The sequence below is a fragment of the Poecilia reticulata genome, linkage group LG1 (genome assembly GCF_000633615.1).
Source record: "Poecilia reticulata strain Guanapo linkage group LG1, Guppy_female_1.0+MT, whole genome shotgun sequence".
Lineage (NCBI taxonomy): Eukaryota > Metazoa > Chordata > Actinopteri > Cyprinodontiformes > Poeciliidae > Poecilia > Poecilia reticulata.
This window is the reverse complement of record NC_024331.1, coordinates 27,153,474-27,173,040: the sequence shown is the minus strand read 5'-3', so window position 1 is coordinate 27,173,040 and position 19,567 is coordinate 27,153,474. Positions and strand designations below refer to the sequence as shown.

The 19,567-nt window shown below is 38.6% G+C and overlaps 1 protein-coding gene across 1 annotated transcript; it reads left to right on the top strand.

Annotated features, from left to right (window-relative positions):
- Nucleotides 1-5,150: 5,150 nt before the first annotated feature.
- zbtb45 (zinc finger and BTB domain containing 45) lies at nucleotides 5,151-16,190 on the top strand. Its single transcript, XM_008418451.2, has 5 exons — nucleotides 5,151-6,300; nucleotides 6,667-6,801; nucleotides 10,592-10,732; nucleotides 11,640-11,913; nucleotides 13,150-16,190. The coding sequence occupies exons 1-5, from the start codon at nucleotides 5,227-5,229 to the stop codon at nucleotides 13,566-13,568; spliced, it is 2,043 nt and encodes a 680-aa protein (XP_008416673.1). The 5' UTR covers nucleotides 5,151-5,226; the 3' UTR covers nucleotides 13,569-16,190.
- Nucleotides 16,191-19,567: the final 3,377 nt, after the last annotated feature.

The window sequence follows — 19,567 nt, the reverse complement described above, 5'->3', positions numbered from 1 at the left end:
AACACTGAAATAAAGTCTAATTTGCCACTAGTGTTTGGTTTTGATTCTCGCCATACTGAGTCTTTGAGTTTCAGCACTTTTAGTCACCAGAGAAAGAGCTGGAGTGACGGTAGTTTGTTTTACGGATGTAACAAAAGACATCACCTCCCCTCCAGTCAGCTCCCTGAAACGAGCCTCCTGGACCTTTTCCCTCTCGTTTGAGAAAGTCAAATTTGACTTTTTGGAAATATTTTGAGCTGATTAGAAAGGATAAGGCTGCAACTGGAGAGCTAAAAGCAGGTTTTTCCTAAATAAATAGCTCGACTAATTAACCAGCTTATTGTATGTGTTGCTTTCTAAAAAGTAGAACAGCAAAGAGATTTTTTTGTTTCATGAATAATTTCTGTCAAAAGCCGACAAAGAAAAGCCGCCTTTTAGCTGCCTGCAGCTATTTGCTTTCACTAAGTGAAGACGGCGATATCACCCACAGCTGTTCTCAAAAATGAAAGCGTCCAGCTTCACTTTTAAAAGCCAACAGCTGTGTGGGACGACAGGGGAAATGGTGTGGTATTGATGGCAGCGCGACACACAAACTCTCTGCACAAACTCACCTGTTGGCTGGGTAAAAGCTTCAAATTTAAATGTTTTCTCTCAGCTTTTTACTCTTCTCACTGGAAATGGTCTCTGAGTTTTTGTTTAGCTTTTAGAATCGGCATCTGACTGGTTACACAAACCAAATGTCATTGTTACATCTCACCCTTGACTTGTGGCCTCGGACAACGTGTTTTATTGCCGCCATTAAGTGCTTTTTGAAAGAGATTTTGTTTTCTTAGAAAGTCCTAGATTAGGATCAAAGGGGGGAAAATGTGATAAATGCACATTTTGCAAGTTTTTGTAATTGCAGTTGCGTCTCTACTGATTCAAAAAACAACCCAGGTGCTTAAAAAAAACACCCAGACAATTTTTTGGCAAAAGTGAATGTTTTTTGGTGTATGAAAAACGAGCCATTTCAAAAACCTCCCAATCAATTAATGAGTCACATTCAACATGCACTGCACGGTTACCTAGCAACTCCAGTGACGCCCAGACTGTTACCTAGCAACCCAAGCAGAACTCCAGTTCATTTTCAATTTCAAAAAGTTTCCAAAGGTCATCAGAGGTCAACCGACCTCCCTCCCTCCACTCACATTTACAAAATCAAACTAATTTGGTGTTAATCAATTCAGTGACGTTTGTGCAGCAAATATTTCTGTTTGTGTTGCTTTTGCTTTCAAGACATCGATGATGACCTCTGGAAACTGCTTTATTAATGTCTTTAAAATGATAGCAGCACAAACAAAAGATTTGGCTGCACAATCCAGCACAAATGTAACATTTTGTAACAAAGTGGGGGAACCAACTTCACTCAGGTTTGGTCAGCTGTTTTTTTCTGCTGTCTGTGCTGTACAATGGCTGCTGGAAAAGACAAGTGTTGTGTTGTACCATCCAGAAACCACTTGCTGCTTTCTTTTTTGTTGTGCAGGAGGCTCCACTCCGCTTTTCAAACATGTACGGTTTATAATTGCGCATCTGTTTGCAGTCATTTTCATGTGCGAGTGTAAAGGTTGATTAGAGAGCATGGTCAGCAGCAGGTTATTTGGATTTAAAGAGACAGAGCCCTAAAGCTGCTCACTCTGAAAGGAGCTCAAAAAGGGCAGAACTCACTAGACTGAAATCTCATTATCTAAGAGTGACTTTTATGTAAAAAAAAAAATTAATGCGCATGTCTTGAACAGGCCAAAGCATCTGTCATATTCAAAGCAGAGAATAAAGGTAATCAGAGACATGTGTTTGTAAAAAGCTGGGTGGTTGTATTGTGTAATAGTCCAGCAAGCATTCCCAACTGATGACATCCGGTTCTTATTGTGTCAGTTCTTTGCTTATTAAGTTAAGTTTAAATCAGACATTTCCCTCTAGGGGGAAATCCAATTTCATCACCTGCTTCTTAATTTTGGTCCCTAAATCCAAAATTTTAAAGGGATAAGAGTTTTCTATTTCTATCACACTAACCAATATTTTTTGTAATTTAATGCACATAAAGGCGGGCTGCAAAGTGGCGCAGTTGGTAGAGCTGTTGCTTTGCAGCAAGAAGGTTCTGGATTCAATTCCCAGCCCCGGTCTTTCTGCATGGAGTTTGCATGTTCTCCCTGTGCATGCGTGGGTTTTCTCCGGGTACTCCAGTTTCCTCCCACAGTCCAAAAACATGACCGTCAGGTTAATTGGCCTCTCCAAATTGCCCCTAGGTGTGAGTGTGAGTGTGTGTGTCCATGGTTGTGTGTCTCTATGTTGCCCTGCGACAGACTGGCAACTTGTCCAGGGTGACCCCGCCTCTCACCCAGAATGTTTGCTGGAGGTGGGCATCAGCAACCCTCCTGATCCCACCGAGGGACAAGGGTGCAAAGAAAATGGATGGATGCACACAAAGGTACTTTATCATTTTAATTCTTCTAAACAAGCAGTAGAAAAGACAAAAACATTACAGTAAATTAATAAAATATTGTGTCACATGAGGAAAAACATTCATGATTGACTTGATCCATGTCTTACATTCTGTAACATACCTGTTATTTCCAAATCAGCATAAAAAATAACCTGTCTTAATTAACGTCAGCTGGTTATTCTCCAAAGAGCCCTACATCAAAAATACATAAAATCCTAAAGAATAAATGCTTCAAAATTACTACTTCATAAAATTAAAATAAGTTAGAAACTTATAGCAACTGCAATAATTTTTGCTTCTGTTTGAAATAAAAAGACCAACTTACAATTAACACTTTTGTTTTACTGGTTCTGTGAACCTGCTGTGTTTTGTCTCTAAGGTTATCATAAATCTCAATGAGTGTTAACATCCCTGCTGCTATTTATACAGTTTTTCACTTTTCAAAAAACATTCCTGTTATTATTTGCACATCCCTCTTTGCCGTTTTATCCTCACTTCTTGCAGTCTGTTGTTTTTTATTCACTACATGCACATTGTGTACAATTTATTTGTTCTACTCAGTTGCACTTTTTTTAATTACAGTATACTATTTTTAATAATTACACAAGTTATTAAAAAATTACTGTATGCTGTAAATTTGTCCTTAGAGTATTGAATGTTCTACTTGTTTTTGTATTTTTAGTTTTGTGTAAATTTATACTCTTCTACTTAAACAAATCTTTGCTGTATGTAAACCCCAGTTTAAAGTCTTAAATAAACTTAAGTATACAAACCCTACACGTTTTTCTCGTCTTTCAGGTATGCTTACTTGAAGGTGTGTGGGTGTATAGGTGTTTCTTTGCATTTCCAGGCATTCTTATCTTAAAGTGTGAGGGTTTGTAAAAAAAAAAAAAGAGAAAAAAAAGGTATTTGTCCCACTTTGTGCAGAAAGACGGTATGCTTGTTGTTTCTTTGATTGCATAGAAACACCTACAGCTGTGGTTTAGTTGACGTTGTTCAAAAGAAAACTCATTTTCTGTGTCTCTATGCGTCTGCCTGTGTGAAGCTGAATGTGTGTGTGTGAGTGAGTGCATTGGTGTTTGTTTGAGCTCCAACCAGACTGGGTGCGTTACATGAGGGCTTCCTGCTGCATCCATCTGACACCAAACTAACACGCGCCGACCGAACTGTCACCGTCCATTTCCCCGGTGAGTAGCTGGGATTTAACGACGCGCAATGACACCTGGAATATATTCAACTCCAGTGTAGTGTTGACGCGCTTCAAACATTGGAGAAGGCAGGCTGCGTTAGCCGTCGGCAGGCTAACTTTACTAGTTGTGTCTTTGGGCTAATAGTCTAGCTTGGTTAGCATTGGTTAAAGCGTGGGAGCAACCTTCAGTAGGCAGTTTGGTGATACTAGGTAAGGTGCCATTTGTAGTAATACGTCTAATGCTTCGATTTGTGTTATAAAAACTGCAAAATCGCGGTTTGCGTGTAGATTTTCTGCAAATTTCCGTGCCAGAACTACACGGCTAATGTCAACAGCTAGCGCTAGCCAGTGTTAGCCCGTTACCGATAACCTGTTTGCTCACTTCAGGCGCTGACGGTTGGCAATTATTAACATTTCCAACAGACAAAACCTCAACAGACTGCATCAACGACGGCTTGCCATTTGATACAAACTACTACCTCGGTCCTCGAGCTTTTCTTTTCACAGCTAACGGTCGTTTTTTATGTTTTTTTTTTTCCTTTCCCCCCCGTCTTTGCGTTTCGGCACCGGCCACCCGCTGTGCGGAACCGCCAAGTATGCTGACCCGAAGAGCCGCCGGACTCGCGCATCGCACGTGCTGTCATTTGTCCAAAACAGGTGTTCGCGAGGATGCACGCGACTAATTTGATGATTAACCCGTAGCCGCTCAGGTGCTCACCTTTTCAACCTTCAGGCGTATCCACAGTAACCAGACAGAAAAGCAGACATATACGAGTACTTGTTTGGATTTTTGTTTTGTTTTTTATTTTAACTGTTTGATGTATTTAAAATGTATGTTTTTATGTGTCATTAAAGTCTGGAGCTCAATGAGTCACACATTTTTTTTTTTACCTCACTAGTGGATTTATGAGGCCTTTTGTGGGTAGAGAACCCAAAAATTGTACTCGAGTAAAAGTAGCATATTCAGGAAAAATTCAACATATTTTTACTGAAGTAAAAGTAGAAAGTAGCCGTCCAAGAAATGACTAAAGTAAGAGTAAAAAAGTATTTGATAAAAAGTCTACTCAAGTACTGAGTACATTATCAAAAAATTTATCATTTAATATTTAAAAACTGCATAATGAGATGGACCAAAATATGAAGTTAAGTTGAAATGTTTGTATTTTAAGGGCGAAAATGACAATAATTCGTATAAGTAACAAAAAAATAAAGTTAGGCAAAGATGCAGATCATTTTTTCCTGTTTATGAAATGCAAACGGTCATACTCTTCATGCATTAATGTAAATGTTGACTGTGTTTCAATAGATTTTCCAGATGAAAGTGAAGCTGTTTGGAACGACCGCCTGACTTCACGTTGACAGACGCAGCTCCTCCTGCGCTTCACCGCCCAGATCCTCCATCGCACTCATGACGTTTTGAGCCGAAGCGGCCGCCGCTCTGTGGCCCCGCGCACCGCATCCATTTCCCTTTCCGTCCTCCTCACACCTCAAGCTGACGCAAAACCCGAGGCACCTGACCCCCCTCCCCCATCCACACTCCCACCCCCACCCGGTCCCCTGCGACTCTCCGCCCCCGGCCATGGTGTCCGGCACGGAAACCGTGCACTACATCCACCTGCACAACTCCAGCCAGTCGGTGCTGGAGGCCCTGCGGACGCAGCGGCGCGAGGGCCTCTTCTGCGACGTGACCGTCCGGATACACGACGCCTCCTTGCGAGCCCATGCCTGTGTCCTGGCGGCCGGCAGCCCGTTTTTCCAGGACAAGCTCCTGCTGGGTCACTCGGAGATCTCCGTGCCGCCGCTGGTACCTGCGGAAACCGTGAAGCAGCTCGTAGATTTCATGTACAGCGGCTCCCTGGTGGTGCTGCAGTCGCAGGCCCTCTGCATCCTGACAGCTGCCAGCATCCTGCAGATCAAGACGGTCATTGATGAGTGCACCCAGATCATCTCTCAGAGGAAGGCGGCGGCGGAGGCGGCGAGTGCAGCTGCAGCTGCAGCCGCAGCAGCAGCTGCAGGGACAGGAGCCGGAGGAGGGATGCTTGCTGGAGTTCTCCCAAAACAGGAAGAGCGTGGCCTGGGCAAAGGGAGGGAGAGCGGCAGCAGTGGGAGCTGCTCTGTTGGTAGCGCAGGCGGGGTTGGAGGTTATGCAAACTTCTCTAATTTCATGACAGAATGTGGGGCTAGCAACATGGCCGGGGGTTTGGGGGGCTCCAGTGTCAGTGACAGTGGGCCAGGCCCCATGGATCAAAGTAGCACTGTTAGCCTGATGGCGCTGGGGGAGATGGGGCCCGGCTCGATGTGCGGCGGAGATGGGATGCCCCCCGGTGCCGGCCCGGTCCTCATGAAGCAGACCTCCAGCTGCACTCAGGACGTCCGGTACAAGCTGCGAGACCTGCTGGCGCAGACCGCCAACGGAGCCGGCACCAGTAGCACGGGAAGCCTGTCTGCAGGCTGCAGCTCCGGGGTGGGCAGCGTGGACAGCGTCGGCAGGGACAGCCTCCGTGGCAACGCCGCCGACCTCTCCGACGACCTGGTGGGGATGGACCGCTACAGCGAGGAGGAGGACCTGGACGGGAGGGAGCGGGGAAGAGACGGAGACAGAGACAGGGGGGCGAGCCACAGCCGCAAGCAGAGGCAGCCGCTAAGACTCCAGGTAGGGGGATAAGGGAAAGGGTTGCTATGGTTACAGCTTTCAGGCATGCAGAGCTGCAACGTTTTCCTTTGCTTTCTTTATATGCTTTTCCCTCTTCTCGCACTGCATTGGCGTATATCGCAGAGATGTTTCTCCACTTTGCACAATTGTATCTATTGTCTCAACTCCAGTAGCAGCAGCCTTGGTAATCTATGGACTTCTGCATATTAGCTGTAAGTGCCTGGTGCTCATTAGGAGCCGCTTGCAGCCTGGACAGTGCCACTGTCCTTACTGACTTTTTTTTTTTTTTCTGCTGCCTTTTTTTTTTTTTTTTTTAGCTCTGTCGTCAGTTGTTGCATGGATTGACGTGGACCTTCCTGTTTTCAGGTGCTGGGAGGAGAGGGAGTCGTGGTTAAAGATGAAGGCGTGCAGGACTCGGATGGGACCGTCTATTCCCTGGAGGATGGGAGGCGGGCCCAAGAGCAGGAGGGCGCCCAGGACTCCATGGCCAGCTTCGGACAGGTATGCTGATTTTTAATGAGGAGAAGCAGCCGTTGAAGGCTAAAATTTGAGAATTTTATTAATAATTCAACATCTGCTACATGAAGGAGGTTATTGCTTCTGCATTTAAAATGTGGAGCATGGATTTTTGCAGAAAATGTATACATAAAAAGGGCTTTTGTATTATTTTTTTTCCAAGAATCTTCTTATTTATGGTGCATGGTGCCGAACACTGCAGCCTACACAAAGAAGATCTGCCACTCTGTCAAAAGGTTCCAGCTTTGCCTTCAGTTTTCTGTGAAGCACTGCACCAAGTCTTAATTAGAAATGAAGTAAAGTGCACAAACTGGCACATCTTCACAGATTACTTCTTTTTTTTCAGCAGTTTTTCTTTTCTCTTTACAAGACCGGACGTGGTGGAAAGCAAAGTTCATTCTGACTCATCTCTATGCTACTTGAACTACAATCCTCATAGGTTAAGATCTTTTAGGGCTCCTTTAAATGTTTTTTTTATGCAAATGAGCCAGTATGATGTCTTATCAAGAAAAGGAAGTTGTGGCTTATTAGTACATAGAAGGAAGGCAGTTTTTTGCATCTCAAATTGGGGAATAGCGTTGTTAATAAGTAGCAGTTTGAAAGATAGGAAAAAAACCTGTTCTACCTCATTTTATGACTTCCAGTCCTCGAGGGTCGATGTCCTGAAACTTTTAGATGCGTCTCTGCCTCAAGAAACCTGAATCAAATGAGGCTGAAACAATTAATCAAATTGATTACTAAATTAGTAGATAATTAATCAGACAGACTCAAATAAACTCATTGTAACTCATTCATTCAAATTTTTCAAAGTGTTACTGTAGATGGTGATGGCTGTTGGCAGGAAAGCTCTGGTCTGTATTACAGCGAATCTGAAGAAGCTTCTGATTGAGGATTAGATCTTAGATTAAATCTAATAGCTAATCTAATATGGATTAGATTAGAAACCTTTGCAGGAACTAAACACCATAAGATTGTAATAAAATAAGTTGTCACTGTGTTCTGATTTTATTAATTTTAAACATATGTTCTTTTTTGTTCTGTATTATGTAACAACGAAATATAAAAATTATAAGTTAAAAAACAACAACTTTTGTTTACTCAAAATTTCTGAAGTGTAATAGTTTCAGCTTCACCTGGATCAAATTCACTAACAGAATGTTACATTACTGTACTTTAAGCAACAAACATGTTTGTTTTTTTATTTAAAAAATTCATTTAATTATTTCTATTTTTAGTTGTATATTTTATATTGTATAAAAAAGACTGAAGTAGTTAAATAAAAAATCTGTGGAATATGCCACTTTTTTATCCGATGGTCAGAATAATTGATTACTAAAATAATAGTTAATTGCAGCCATCGCATCAAATAATTAGGTCATTAGCAGGACTCAAGAGCATTTGTTTGCATATCGAGGAGCTAATTCAGTGATTTGATTCAGGTGTGTTGGACCAAAACACATGCAGACTCTGGAGAACTGGAGTTTGACACCTCAGTTCTTGTTATTGACAATAAATCAATAACAACATATGTCATGATAGACATGTGATCAATGTCAGTAGATAATACATCTGATAGAATATTCAATATTTAGAATATATTCACTGAAGAAAAGTTGGTGGAATCAACTGACTCGCTCATTCTTTGGTTACCTAGCAACTCACTCATTCTTTGGTTACCTAGCAACAACCTGTAGAGTAACTGGCGCAGATTGAGGTTGCGCCACTGTGCCTCATTCTTAAAAATAAAAAACAATGTAGTGGAGTGAAAACTGTGGATAGAGCAGGAAAGGTAAAAAATCATATGTTTTAGTTTAGTCTGTTTCAGTTAGGCTGAAAATCATCCAGTTTGATCGGTATGCGTTTGTGACTTTGAATGGAAAGCATTGAAGGTTTTTTTTTCTTTGCCAACGGTGCAAACGTTGATGCTTGGAATGCAAAAAACACCAAGTCTTACCGAGGATTTTTGGTCTTGGTTGTACTGCGAATATCTACACTTGGAATAAGACAAAACTAACTTGCAAGTTACATTAGAGCAAGAAATTGGTACTTGTTTTAAGTCAACAATTCCTTATTATTGGTGAAAAGGTACTGGTTCCACTTGCAGATTATTTCACTTATAACATGGGAAAAATGTCTTCCTATAAGTGAAATAATCTGCCTGTAAATTTTCATCAAAATTAAGGAAATATTTACTTAGAATAAGTTTATATTTCTTGCTGAAAAGTTAGTTTTGTCTTATTTAAAATGTACTAAGATATTTTCTCTAGAAACTAGACCAGAAATGCGTGGCAAGATTTTTAGTTTTTTTTTGTGCAGTGAATCATTTGTTCCCTTGCATACGTGGTACATTTGCAGTTTTAGTCGTCTTATACCTGACTTTGTCCATGGATTGTTTGTACCAGCCGGACGGACCTTCTGCCATCTTTACCTGGTTCAGTCTTTGAAAACGGCTGTAATCTTGCATCAGATGGGAAGTGGAATAAACGAAATATTAACATCTTAATAAAATCTTTTTTTTTTTACTTTCTTTTTTGTAATCAGTTGGTGCCAAAGGCAATAGATATGATTAACTGCACAGATTGTAAATGGGATGATAATTAGATTAACATGCATAATTAGAAATGATAATTAGAAAGAGAAAAAGCAGGGTTCATCAACACGATTTGCATTCATATTGTGTGGGAGACGAGTCTTGACGGGCTGATTTTCTCCTTCGTTCGTGTCAGTTTTTATTGCCATAAACAGAAAAAAGGTATCAGTTGACAAAAAAACCTGTTTGGGTTTTTTATTTCTAATTATTGTGTAATATGCAGAGGTGAGTACAATAATTGTACTCAAGTCAGAACAGCACTACTTCAACATATTTTCACTCAAGTAAAAGTAATAAGTAACCATCCAAGAAATTACTCCAAATAAGAGTTAAAAAGTATTTGGTAAAAAGTTTATTCAAGTACTGGGTAACTGATCAAATTATCAATCACTTAATATTTAAAATGACATAATCAGACGGACCAAAATATGAAGTTTAGTGGAAATTTGGTTATTTTAAGAACAAAAATGACAATAATAAATTTATCAGAAATTATAATGAAGTGTCATTTCTTTTCCTACATTTTAAAATTTAATTATTGGTAAATAAAAATTTTACTTGGTGTATATTTTGAATATTTATTACAATTAGATTGGAATATGATAAGAACCATAACTAAAGTTGAATTATGTTCTTCATCATTATTGCATTTTTTTATGCAGTTAAATATCAAATCTGCAAATATGTTCTCTACTTGGTGTTCTGATTATTTTTTTTATTATTTTATTTTTATTATGAGGGAGATTATATTTTATTATGGAATATCTAATAATTTCTTTTTTGATGGAGACCTAACAGTATAACATTTTATGTTTGTTTTGTTTTTTTGTTTTTTAAGCCCATTATCTTCATAATGAAAAACTTCATTTTGTGCAACTGCAATAATCTTCCCCTTGAAACGGCTGAAATCATGAGACAGCGTAACATAGAAACAAATGAAGAATTGGGGCAAAGAATTGTTTTTATTTTTATGTATTGAATCCTTCAATTAATCATCAGAACCTGAGTTAATTTGCATTCGACCCCTTTTACTTTGACGCCCTTAAATGAAATCCTTAAATACAGTAGATCTGTTTTAATCCAGGAGCTGAAGCTAAACTATGAAAACCATTAAATGTTTGATTTTTATATATTCATCTGTATGTTTTTTGGATAATTTATGTGGCCTTTTTGTATGGATTTTAGGATTTCTACGATGACCACGGGGTTTTCTCAGAGAGTTTCTGGCCTCAGAGTGAACCTCCTCAAGCCATGGCGTTTAACCCCAGAGGAAGGGTCAACAAGCCGCTGACTCCGCCTCCATCCTCGCAGTCCATCAACAACCAGGTCAGTGCCTCGTGTCACACACTCGCAATACTGCAAAGACAAATATGACTGAAGAAAATCTTACTAAAGTTTGAAAGTTGTACAAATCTGGTTGAAGATATAAGACTTTGGATGTGAGTAGCTAGTCGAGCTTGTCACCAAATAAACATTCTAACCTTGGGGATCAATAAAGTTACTCGGATCCTGATTTATCTGTAAAAAAAAAAAAAAGTTTGCCTATAACGTTTAAAAGCGTTGATCTGCATTAAATCCTAGAGATGAGCTCAGGGCGACCCCTCAGAGTCCTTCAGACGGCTGTAAATTGTCCCCGTGCCGCACTTTGAACACCTCTGCTGTAGATGTTTGTCTCTAGAGACCAAAGCTAATAGTTTGTGCTGAACTATTACTCGTGTTAGACAGTAAATCAAATAACAATATATACTGAGATAGACATATGATCATTATCAATATTCAATATATGTACTGAAATCTGATCCAGAACCAGAAGGCATTCTGGGAGATGTAGGCAAAGGAAAGGCTATAGGCACTCAGCCTCTCATGGCCAGCTGAGCTAGGTGGTGGAATCAACTGATTCACGCACTCTTTAGTTACCTAGCAACTCACTCACTCTTTAGTTGCCTAGCAACTCACTCACTCTTTGGTTACCTAGCAACAACAGAACAGTTGAGTGACTGGCACAGCAGCAGTTTAAGGTTTCGCCACCGTGCCTCATAACTGCTTAAAAATGTATAAGAACAATGGGCAAGGAGTGACAACAGTGGGTAGAAGAGGGAAAAGTCACGTCACTATCAGTGTGTCATATATTTAAAACGATAAAATAATAATTATCGATATGAAATGCTTATATCGTGACAGGTTTTTCAGCCGTAATCCCTGTCTTACGATGATCCTCCATATTCCTCCATAGCTTCTTTTCCAGTACCCAGTGAGCCACTCACAGCCTCCCCCGTTCTACGTGGGAGGACCCATGGGAGGGATGGACAACATGGCCGGAAGTGAGCCGTCCCAACAGGCTCCGCCCCCAGCGCCGATGACCCCCGTCCCCACTTCTTCAGCGTCCTCCTGTTCGGCAGGACCCTCTCCTTCCTCCCAGGGATCTGAGACCTCGTTCGACTGCACGCACTGTGGCAAATCTTTGCGATCCAGGAAGAACTACAGCAAGCACATGTTTATCCACTCGGGTGAGTTCTGTACTAAAACCAAACTTTGCTGGATGATAAATTGTCCCAAAAGTTTGACAAATTAAAATGCACAAAGTGGAAAACTGAAAAAACTTTTGATTTCACAGTAATCTGACTTAGTCCTAGAACCCTTTGATTGATTTCAAATAATGTACACAAAAACACTAAATCAATTTATTGCATGATAACTAAAACAAGCTCAATAATTTCCATTTGTACAATTTATTGTTTTTCTCTTTTCTCTCTATTTCTATCAAAACTGGATGACAAAAGTTTTCAGTCTCAACTAGACCTGTTTTTGAAGGACAGTTTTGTTTACAGACTTCATAATTCAGTTTAATTGTTGTTTCTGTCATTTTATTTATTTATTTAGGATATTTAAAATGTCTTCCACTTCCAGTGTAAAATGTTCGTTAGAGGTTTGTTGATCTTTCAGAATCTGTAGTAACACTTTATTTGAAGGGGTTGCATAAAACTGACATGAACATAACATAACAGCTGTGACTACCACAAAGGAGTCGTCATCAATGGTTATGATTGTTGTCATGATATATCATTCGGTAAATAATGACAGTTTTAATGTAACTTTGTATTAAAAATCTACAGAATAATGCAAAGTTGACACTTTTAATGTAATTTTAATGCAGCCTTTAGTGAAACTTTGCAATAAAAGTGTCATTATTTACAAAATTACACGCCATGACAGCAGTCATAAACATTCATGAAGACTTCTTCATGTTCATAGCAGGTGTTACTTCAGTCTTATGAACACCCATTCAAATAAATGTTGCTAAATATGTTCTTGCGTTATTGTTATCAAATTGTATTTGTACAGCACATTTCATCAAAGTGCTTCATCATAAAAACACAAAAAACAACAATTAAAACATTACGTTTTTTGTCATTTTCCCATCAAAAATGTTGATTAGTGTTTAATTTATTCTGGCACAAATGAAACTGAACAGCTGGGTTTTTAGTATGGATTTACAGGAACTCAGTGTTTCAGCTGTTTTACAGTTTTCTGGAAGTTTGTCCCAGTTTTAAGTACCACTATATTACATGAAAATGGTCTCAAAGAACAATATTATCATTTATTGCGATAACGTCTGGGACAATTTATCGTCCAGCAGAATTTGTTACTGTGACAGACGTAGTAACTAATTACTACCCAACTCTGCTAATTCACACATGCATTCCTTTTGAACTGAGTAAACGTTTATTTTGTTTGTCTTTTAGGTCAAAAACCTCATCAGTGCTCCATCTGCTGGCGCTCCTTCTCCCTGCGGGACTACCTCCTCAAACACATGGTGGTGCACACTGGCGTCCGGGCCTTCCAGTGCACCATGTGCGGCAAACGCTTCACGCAGAAAAGCTCCCTCAACGTGCACATGCGCACCCACCGTGCAGAGCGCACCTTCCAGTGCAATGTTTGCCACCGGGCATTCACCCACCGCACCTTGCTGGACCGCCACGCCTTGCAGCACGCCCACCACGCCCCGCAGACCCTCGGCCCGGGCCAGGGGCGTGGAGCCAACATGACCTCACCTACCAAGCACAGTCCTCCAGGTATGGGAGGAACCTCAGGTATGGCTGGCTCAGCCGCTATGGTTGGCAGCATGCCGAGCATGTCCAGCCATGGAGCTTCCTCCACCTAAATACAGGAGGAAACGAGAGAGGGAAATTCAGGAGAGAGGAGGAGGAGATTAGTTAACTCATTCCTCAAACCAACGCTTAACACTTTTAATTGTTTTTTTTTGTTTTATTTGATGGTAACAGCGCTTACAGCAGGGGTGTCCAAACGCATTGCCACGTAGGCCGAAAATATAGATTCAAAAGGTCAAAAACACCCAACCTAAAATCAGTCAAATAAAGTCACCTTTACATATTATAGATCCAAAACTTGGCAGTATCAGGACATTTGTAGATAGAAAAAAAAAAGGATCACATTTTTGCCAAAAACTCAGAAATGTTGTTGACATTTTCTAGAAAACTTTAACATTTTCAAAAGAAAAGTGTTGACATTTGAATTTAAGAAATTTTGTAGAAAGTTCCTGATATTAATCTAAAAGTTTTATTTTATTTTATTTTTTTAGCAAATTTTCTTGTTTTTTCTAGAACATTTCTGAGATTACCCTCAAATGTTTTAAGGTTTTTTGGCAGAAATCTACTACTTTTTTTCTTCTCCAAAGGCCCTAATACTCCTTAATAGAATTTGGATGTTTACCGTATTAAAAGAAAGAAATCCAGTTTTCAGTTTCTTTGGGATCGATTTAATAAATTTTCAGTAATAAGAACAGAATCTGGGTTACTTTGTTTCAAACCGTTTGCTATTTTTAGCCAAGTTTAAGAAAGAATAAAAGATCATTTTGGGTGCGGCAAAGTTGGCTTTTCAGTAAAAGTCTCTTGGTTTTACCTTTTGTTAAAACTTGGTTCTAAAAACACAAATACTTTGTGTTGTACTTTACATTTTCCTGTGTGGGAAACTATTTTTCACCTTGGTTACAAATTAAAAGTCTCCGTCTGCATCTACAGGTCAAATTTCAATCATATTTGAACTGCAGTTGGGGGCCGCACAAAGTCAGTCCAAGGGCCACAAATGGCCCCCGGGCCTCACATTGGACACCCCTGGCCTTCAGGCTTACATGTCTTATTGCATTAGCTTAACTCCACCTTCAGTCAGGGTTTGAGGGTTTAGGAGAAAAAGATGTTCAGTTCCCAGAAAGCTATAATAATAGTTGTAGCCTGATTTATTATATTTTATTTTAATTTTTTTATTTGTTTCCTGTGTTGTGATGTATTGCTAAGAGCAAAGTGGTAAATCCAACACACGTATGGACAGCGCTTCAAAAAGTATCGAATTAAAAACATTTTTGTAGAATAGTGCAGAAACCCTGTTTCATAAAGTCCAGAGAGATTATGAGTTCCATTCACCTTCGATGGGTTTCATTCAGGATCGGGTCTCTTCTATCTGTTTTAAGCCATTTCTAGTCGGTGAGCAAACCCTGAACTGGACCAGTTGGATGTTTCAAGTGAAATATAAACTGTTAGGATTGTTATTTTGTTACTTTGGTGGCGGAGTTGAATGAATTACATAAACTGACTGGGAATGAGCGGGTGCTATGTTTTTAAAAGCTCACCATCACAAAAACTCCTTAAAGTTTGTTCTTTTCTAATCTAAGAAGTCTTTTTCTAATCATATTCTAGAAAAGGTAATGAAACTCCCATACACAAATTAGTTTTTCTGTTTGGATAACACTGTTTTAGAAGCTAATATATGCAACAAGCAGCTAGATGTCTGTTGGTAAAATAAACAGCCTTGTGCAGGCTAGCGACCAGGGAAGCTAACATAGATGATAAACGACACAATGTAAGCTTATTGCACCTTCCTTACATTAGCTAGAATAATAAAACAGCCATATATTACATGTAGGAGCAGCATTAATAGTAATATAGTTAATTTTTAAATGAAAGCAATTAATATCATTTTAAACATGTGTAAACTTTAAAATTCCTGTTTCGATTTCATACCCATAAAGAAGCTATTTCATATCCCTTTACTTAATAGTTTCAGATAATTTTATTTCTTTTATGATTATGGGTAATATTTATTGAAGCAGAAAATTTGATTTATCACCTCGGCATCACTAACATCTCAGATAAAATGTTCAGACTTAATCATCTGTGCACTACTGAAGTGTTAACTTGTGAGTTGACAATGAATTTGAAGATCTGTTCACATGATTAAGCAGCTATATCTTTAAAATATGTGCAGCAGCTTTATATGAACTTGAAAGAGCTACTAGCTGCATCTAAATTGACAAAACTGCCAATTTGATATTTTGAAAATAAATCTGCTTAATGGAAACACGGCAGCTTCGAAAAAAACAAATTTTTAATTAAAAATGTTGGCGCTTTGATAAAGTGGTTTTTTTTCAGTCAAATCAAAATTGGGTTATTTCACTTTTTGGCATCACTCGAGTCACATGAACAACCGGATATTACTACTGGTGGAAACCATGAAGAAGACGGCAGGAAGTCACAGGAGGAATATGGCACGTTGTTTTTTTCTAAGGATTTAACAAACATTTTTACATTGATTTTAATTTTGTTTCTTATTAAATGTAAACAGCTACTGCGAAGTTGTGGTTTTGACTGAAATGGATTATCAACAAAGTTTAACACGCATTTGGAATGGAAACGAAATTAAAATCACACTTGAAAAAGTTTGTTTGCATGATAAATCATTACAAAAAACATATTAGTAGATCTGTCACAATAAATTTAGCTGGATGATAAATTGTCCAGAAGTTATTGCGAAAAGCGATAATATTGTTTTGAGACCATTTTCAAGTAATATAATGGTAATGAAATAATAATGCAAGAAGACATTCTCAGAGATCAATGCACTTTAAATTTTAATGAAAATTTAAATTAAAATGAACTGGAAGACATTTTAAATGTCAAAAATAAATAAACGAAACAACAAATAAAATGAATTATAAAGTCTCTCTAAACAAAAGTTTTCTTTAAAAAAGGGATTAGTTGAGACCAAAACACCAGACTGAAGAATTTTGTCATCCGTTTTTTGGTAAAAATAGAGAAAAGAGAAAAATTATAAATCAGGCAAATGGAAATTATTGAGCTCATTTTAATTTAGCACGCGACTAATAAATGCTACATCATCATCCAGCCACTTCCTGTTGTCGTCTTTGTCGTTTCCACAAGTTAACATCCGGTTGTTCATCATGTGACCCGTGTAATGCGAAAAAAAGTCTTTCAATTGCAGTTTTGTGGAAAAACACAAATTGTGGTGCAGCTGAAAAACCACTTCATCCTAGCGAAAAACTTTTTCTTTTTTTTTTTTTTAATTAGCATGTTTCCATTAAGCAACTTTACTTTCATAATTCCAATTTTCGCAATTTTAAGGTAAATGGAAATGCAGCTAGTAAGGAAAGTTGGTGTTTACAAGCCAACGCAGAACGTTCTCTTCTCTGTACTCATTTATTTTACTTTTTCTGGGGCCCCCTCCTGGCCTGGAGGCCCTATGCAGTGGCTTAGTTCACTTGTGCCTTGGGCCAGCTCAGCATCGGCATCAAATAAGCACACTCCCCTACGGGGGTACAAAACAAAACAGACAATAGAAAATCTAAATGATAATTTACTGGTTATATTTATTAATAACTTCATTCTTTGTATGGAGGAAAGCTGTGTTTGTACCGAAAACATTCAGGTAGGAAGCGACCAAAACTGTAAGGCGAAACGGCAAAGTGGTGAAATAACCGCCCATCCCACCTGTAACACTATTACTCCACGCATAAAACATGTATATAAATATGTAAATAATAAAAAGTGACTCCTGAAGGAACTGAGTTGAAGGTGAATGGAACCTGGGATTATTCAGGAACAAACCAGGGCGACACATGGTGCTTTTTTAGGGATGTGTTGATGCAGATGAAGCAGTGAGACTACAGGAAATCATTGAAGTGGGTGGGTGGGATTAGTGGGGGGGTTACACTGTAAGACGCAGCACAGCAGAGTGAATGAAATTCACCTTGATCTGTCTGAATGCTTTGTAAGATTTTCCACAGGCGCCAGCAGTCAGCCCCAGCATCATATACCTCGAATTAAGACGGAGCCTCTGAAAAGCTCAGAGGAACACTAGTTTCTCTTTTACATTGTTTAAGGAAACATTTCAGCATGTTTTACACACACACACCAACAATTACCTCAGTGGTCCAAAGACAGGCATTATGCTTCGCATCTTTAAGCTACATCAAACGAAGAAACGGTGAAAACTAAAGCTAAAATAGAGCCATTTGCCTTTCCTTTCTTCTTCTTCTTCTTCTTTCTGAACGCTTCGAACGTTCTTCTATGTAAAGATTCTTGCTTATTATAAAACCCAGTTTGCTTGTTGCTCATGTGATTCTTTGGTGTAGAGCAATTTAAAAAAAAAGAAAACTTTTAGAGGATTTTCAACTTGGAGTAATAATTGAAAAATCTGCGATTCTTATCAGGTTTATTTTGTTTTGGTTTTTTTGTCGAGTGTTTGGCTGTGTTTGTCTTCGGAGACTCTGGCTAACAATTCATGGGAAATGATTGTTTTAAAAAAAAATGAATAAAAGCTTTTCCAACAGCACTATATATGTAAAAGAAAAATAAACAAAAAAAACTTTTTAATGTTTTAGGAAAGTTGAATTTTAAATAAAAATGTACAATCACCCATACATGTTTTGACAAAACATGTCATAATGCTAGTACCACATTACTATTTATTACAATTTGATCTCTATGCACAATTAAGTTTGCACATCGCTTAGCTCTAGATATCCGTGTCCCCTTGAAGTATTTGGCCTAAGGTTGTTTTTTTTATTATTTTTTAATGCATTGAAGGTGATCTTTAAAAGACCCTTAGATTCCCAGTTTTTCGCTCACTTTCCCTTGATGTTTCTTAATAAAAACATTTTATGATGCGCAGGTTAAGCTTTGTACACAACAAAAACATAAAATCTTATCAAGAATTTTGGCTCTACGTTTAATGCAAAACTCTTATTACGCTTGAAATAAGACAAAACTAACTCACAAGTATCTTTTCAGCAGAAAATATGAGCTTTAAGTAAATTATTCTTTAATATACAATAGAATTACCGTAGTTTTCGCACTATAGGGCGCACTGGAATGAATACTATATTTTTTCATAATGTAGCGCACTGGTCTATACGGCGCATTAAGCAAAACAAAACTGAGATAGCTGTCCTGTTTGCTCCCGTATTGGAGTAATTACGACGCGATGACGTAATTACGTAGTCAACGTAACTGACTTTAGGGTTAAACCTAACCCTCCGCCCAGCTCTTACCTCTTACGGTAGTTTTCGTCACACCTCCAGCACCACCAGATCAATATACCCACCACCACACCACCCGCTTCGACGGCAGCAGCGGACGGATACAGATTTCTCGTGTTCTCAACTCCAAAACTTGACAGTTAGTCGGTGAAAGCACGGTACGTATTACTCCGCGACGCTCCTGACTACGGTAGCCGTAAAGTAGTGTAGCCAAAACATTTCGACATAACACCGTGAGCACAAAATCGCTTCGAGGTCACTAAAAAACAGCCAAAATTAATCCATACTAATTCACTAGAGGGGCTGTTTTACTCCAGATAAAGGCGCACTGTCGTTTTCTAATCAAATTAAAGGCTTTTAAATGCGCCGGATAGTCTGGAAATTACGGTAGTACTTTTTCTTCAATTTTAAGTTATTGACTTAAAATAAGCTGCTAGATCTCACTGAAAAGCTTGTTTTAAGTAAATAACTAATTAATATTAATAAAAGATGGGGAAAATGCCCCATTATAAGTGAAATAATCTGCCAGTGGAACTAGTACGATTTAAAAAAATTAATATTAATGAATTATTTACTTAAGACAAGCTCACCTATCTTGTTGAAAACTTATTTGTAAGTTAGTACACTTGAAATAAGACAAAATTAACTTATAGATAACTTTTGAACAAGATAAATTAGCCTGTTCTAAGTTAATAATTACTTAATATGGGGAAAATATTATAAGTTAAATAATCTGCCAGTGAAACAAGTATATTTTAAAATAAAAATTAGGAGATTATTTACTTAAAACAAGCTCCTCTATGTTGCTGAAA

Bases quoted from the DNA above. Each gene is read 5' to 3' on its own strand.
- zbtb45 (XM_008418451.2), top strand. From the start codon at position 5,227: ATGGTGTCCGGCACGGAAACCGTGCACTACATCCACCTGCACAACTCC. The intron at 6,301-6,666 runs GTAGGGGGATAA...TCCTGTTTTCAG, and splicing joins GGCAGCCGCTAAGACTCCAG to GTGCTGGGAGGAGAGGGAGT. The intron at 10,733-11,639 runs GTCAGTGCCTCG...ATTCCTCCATAG, and splicing joins CGCAGTCCATCAACAACCAG to CTTCTTTTCCAGTACCCAGT.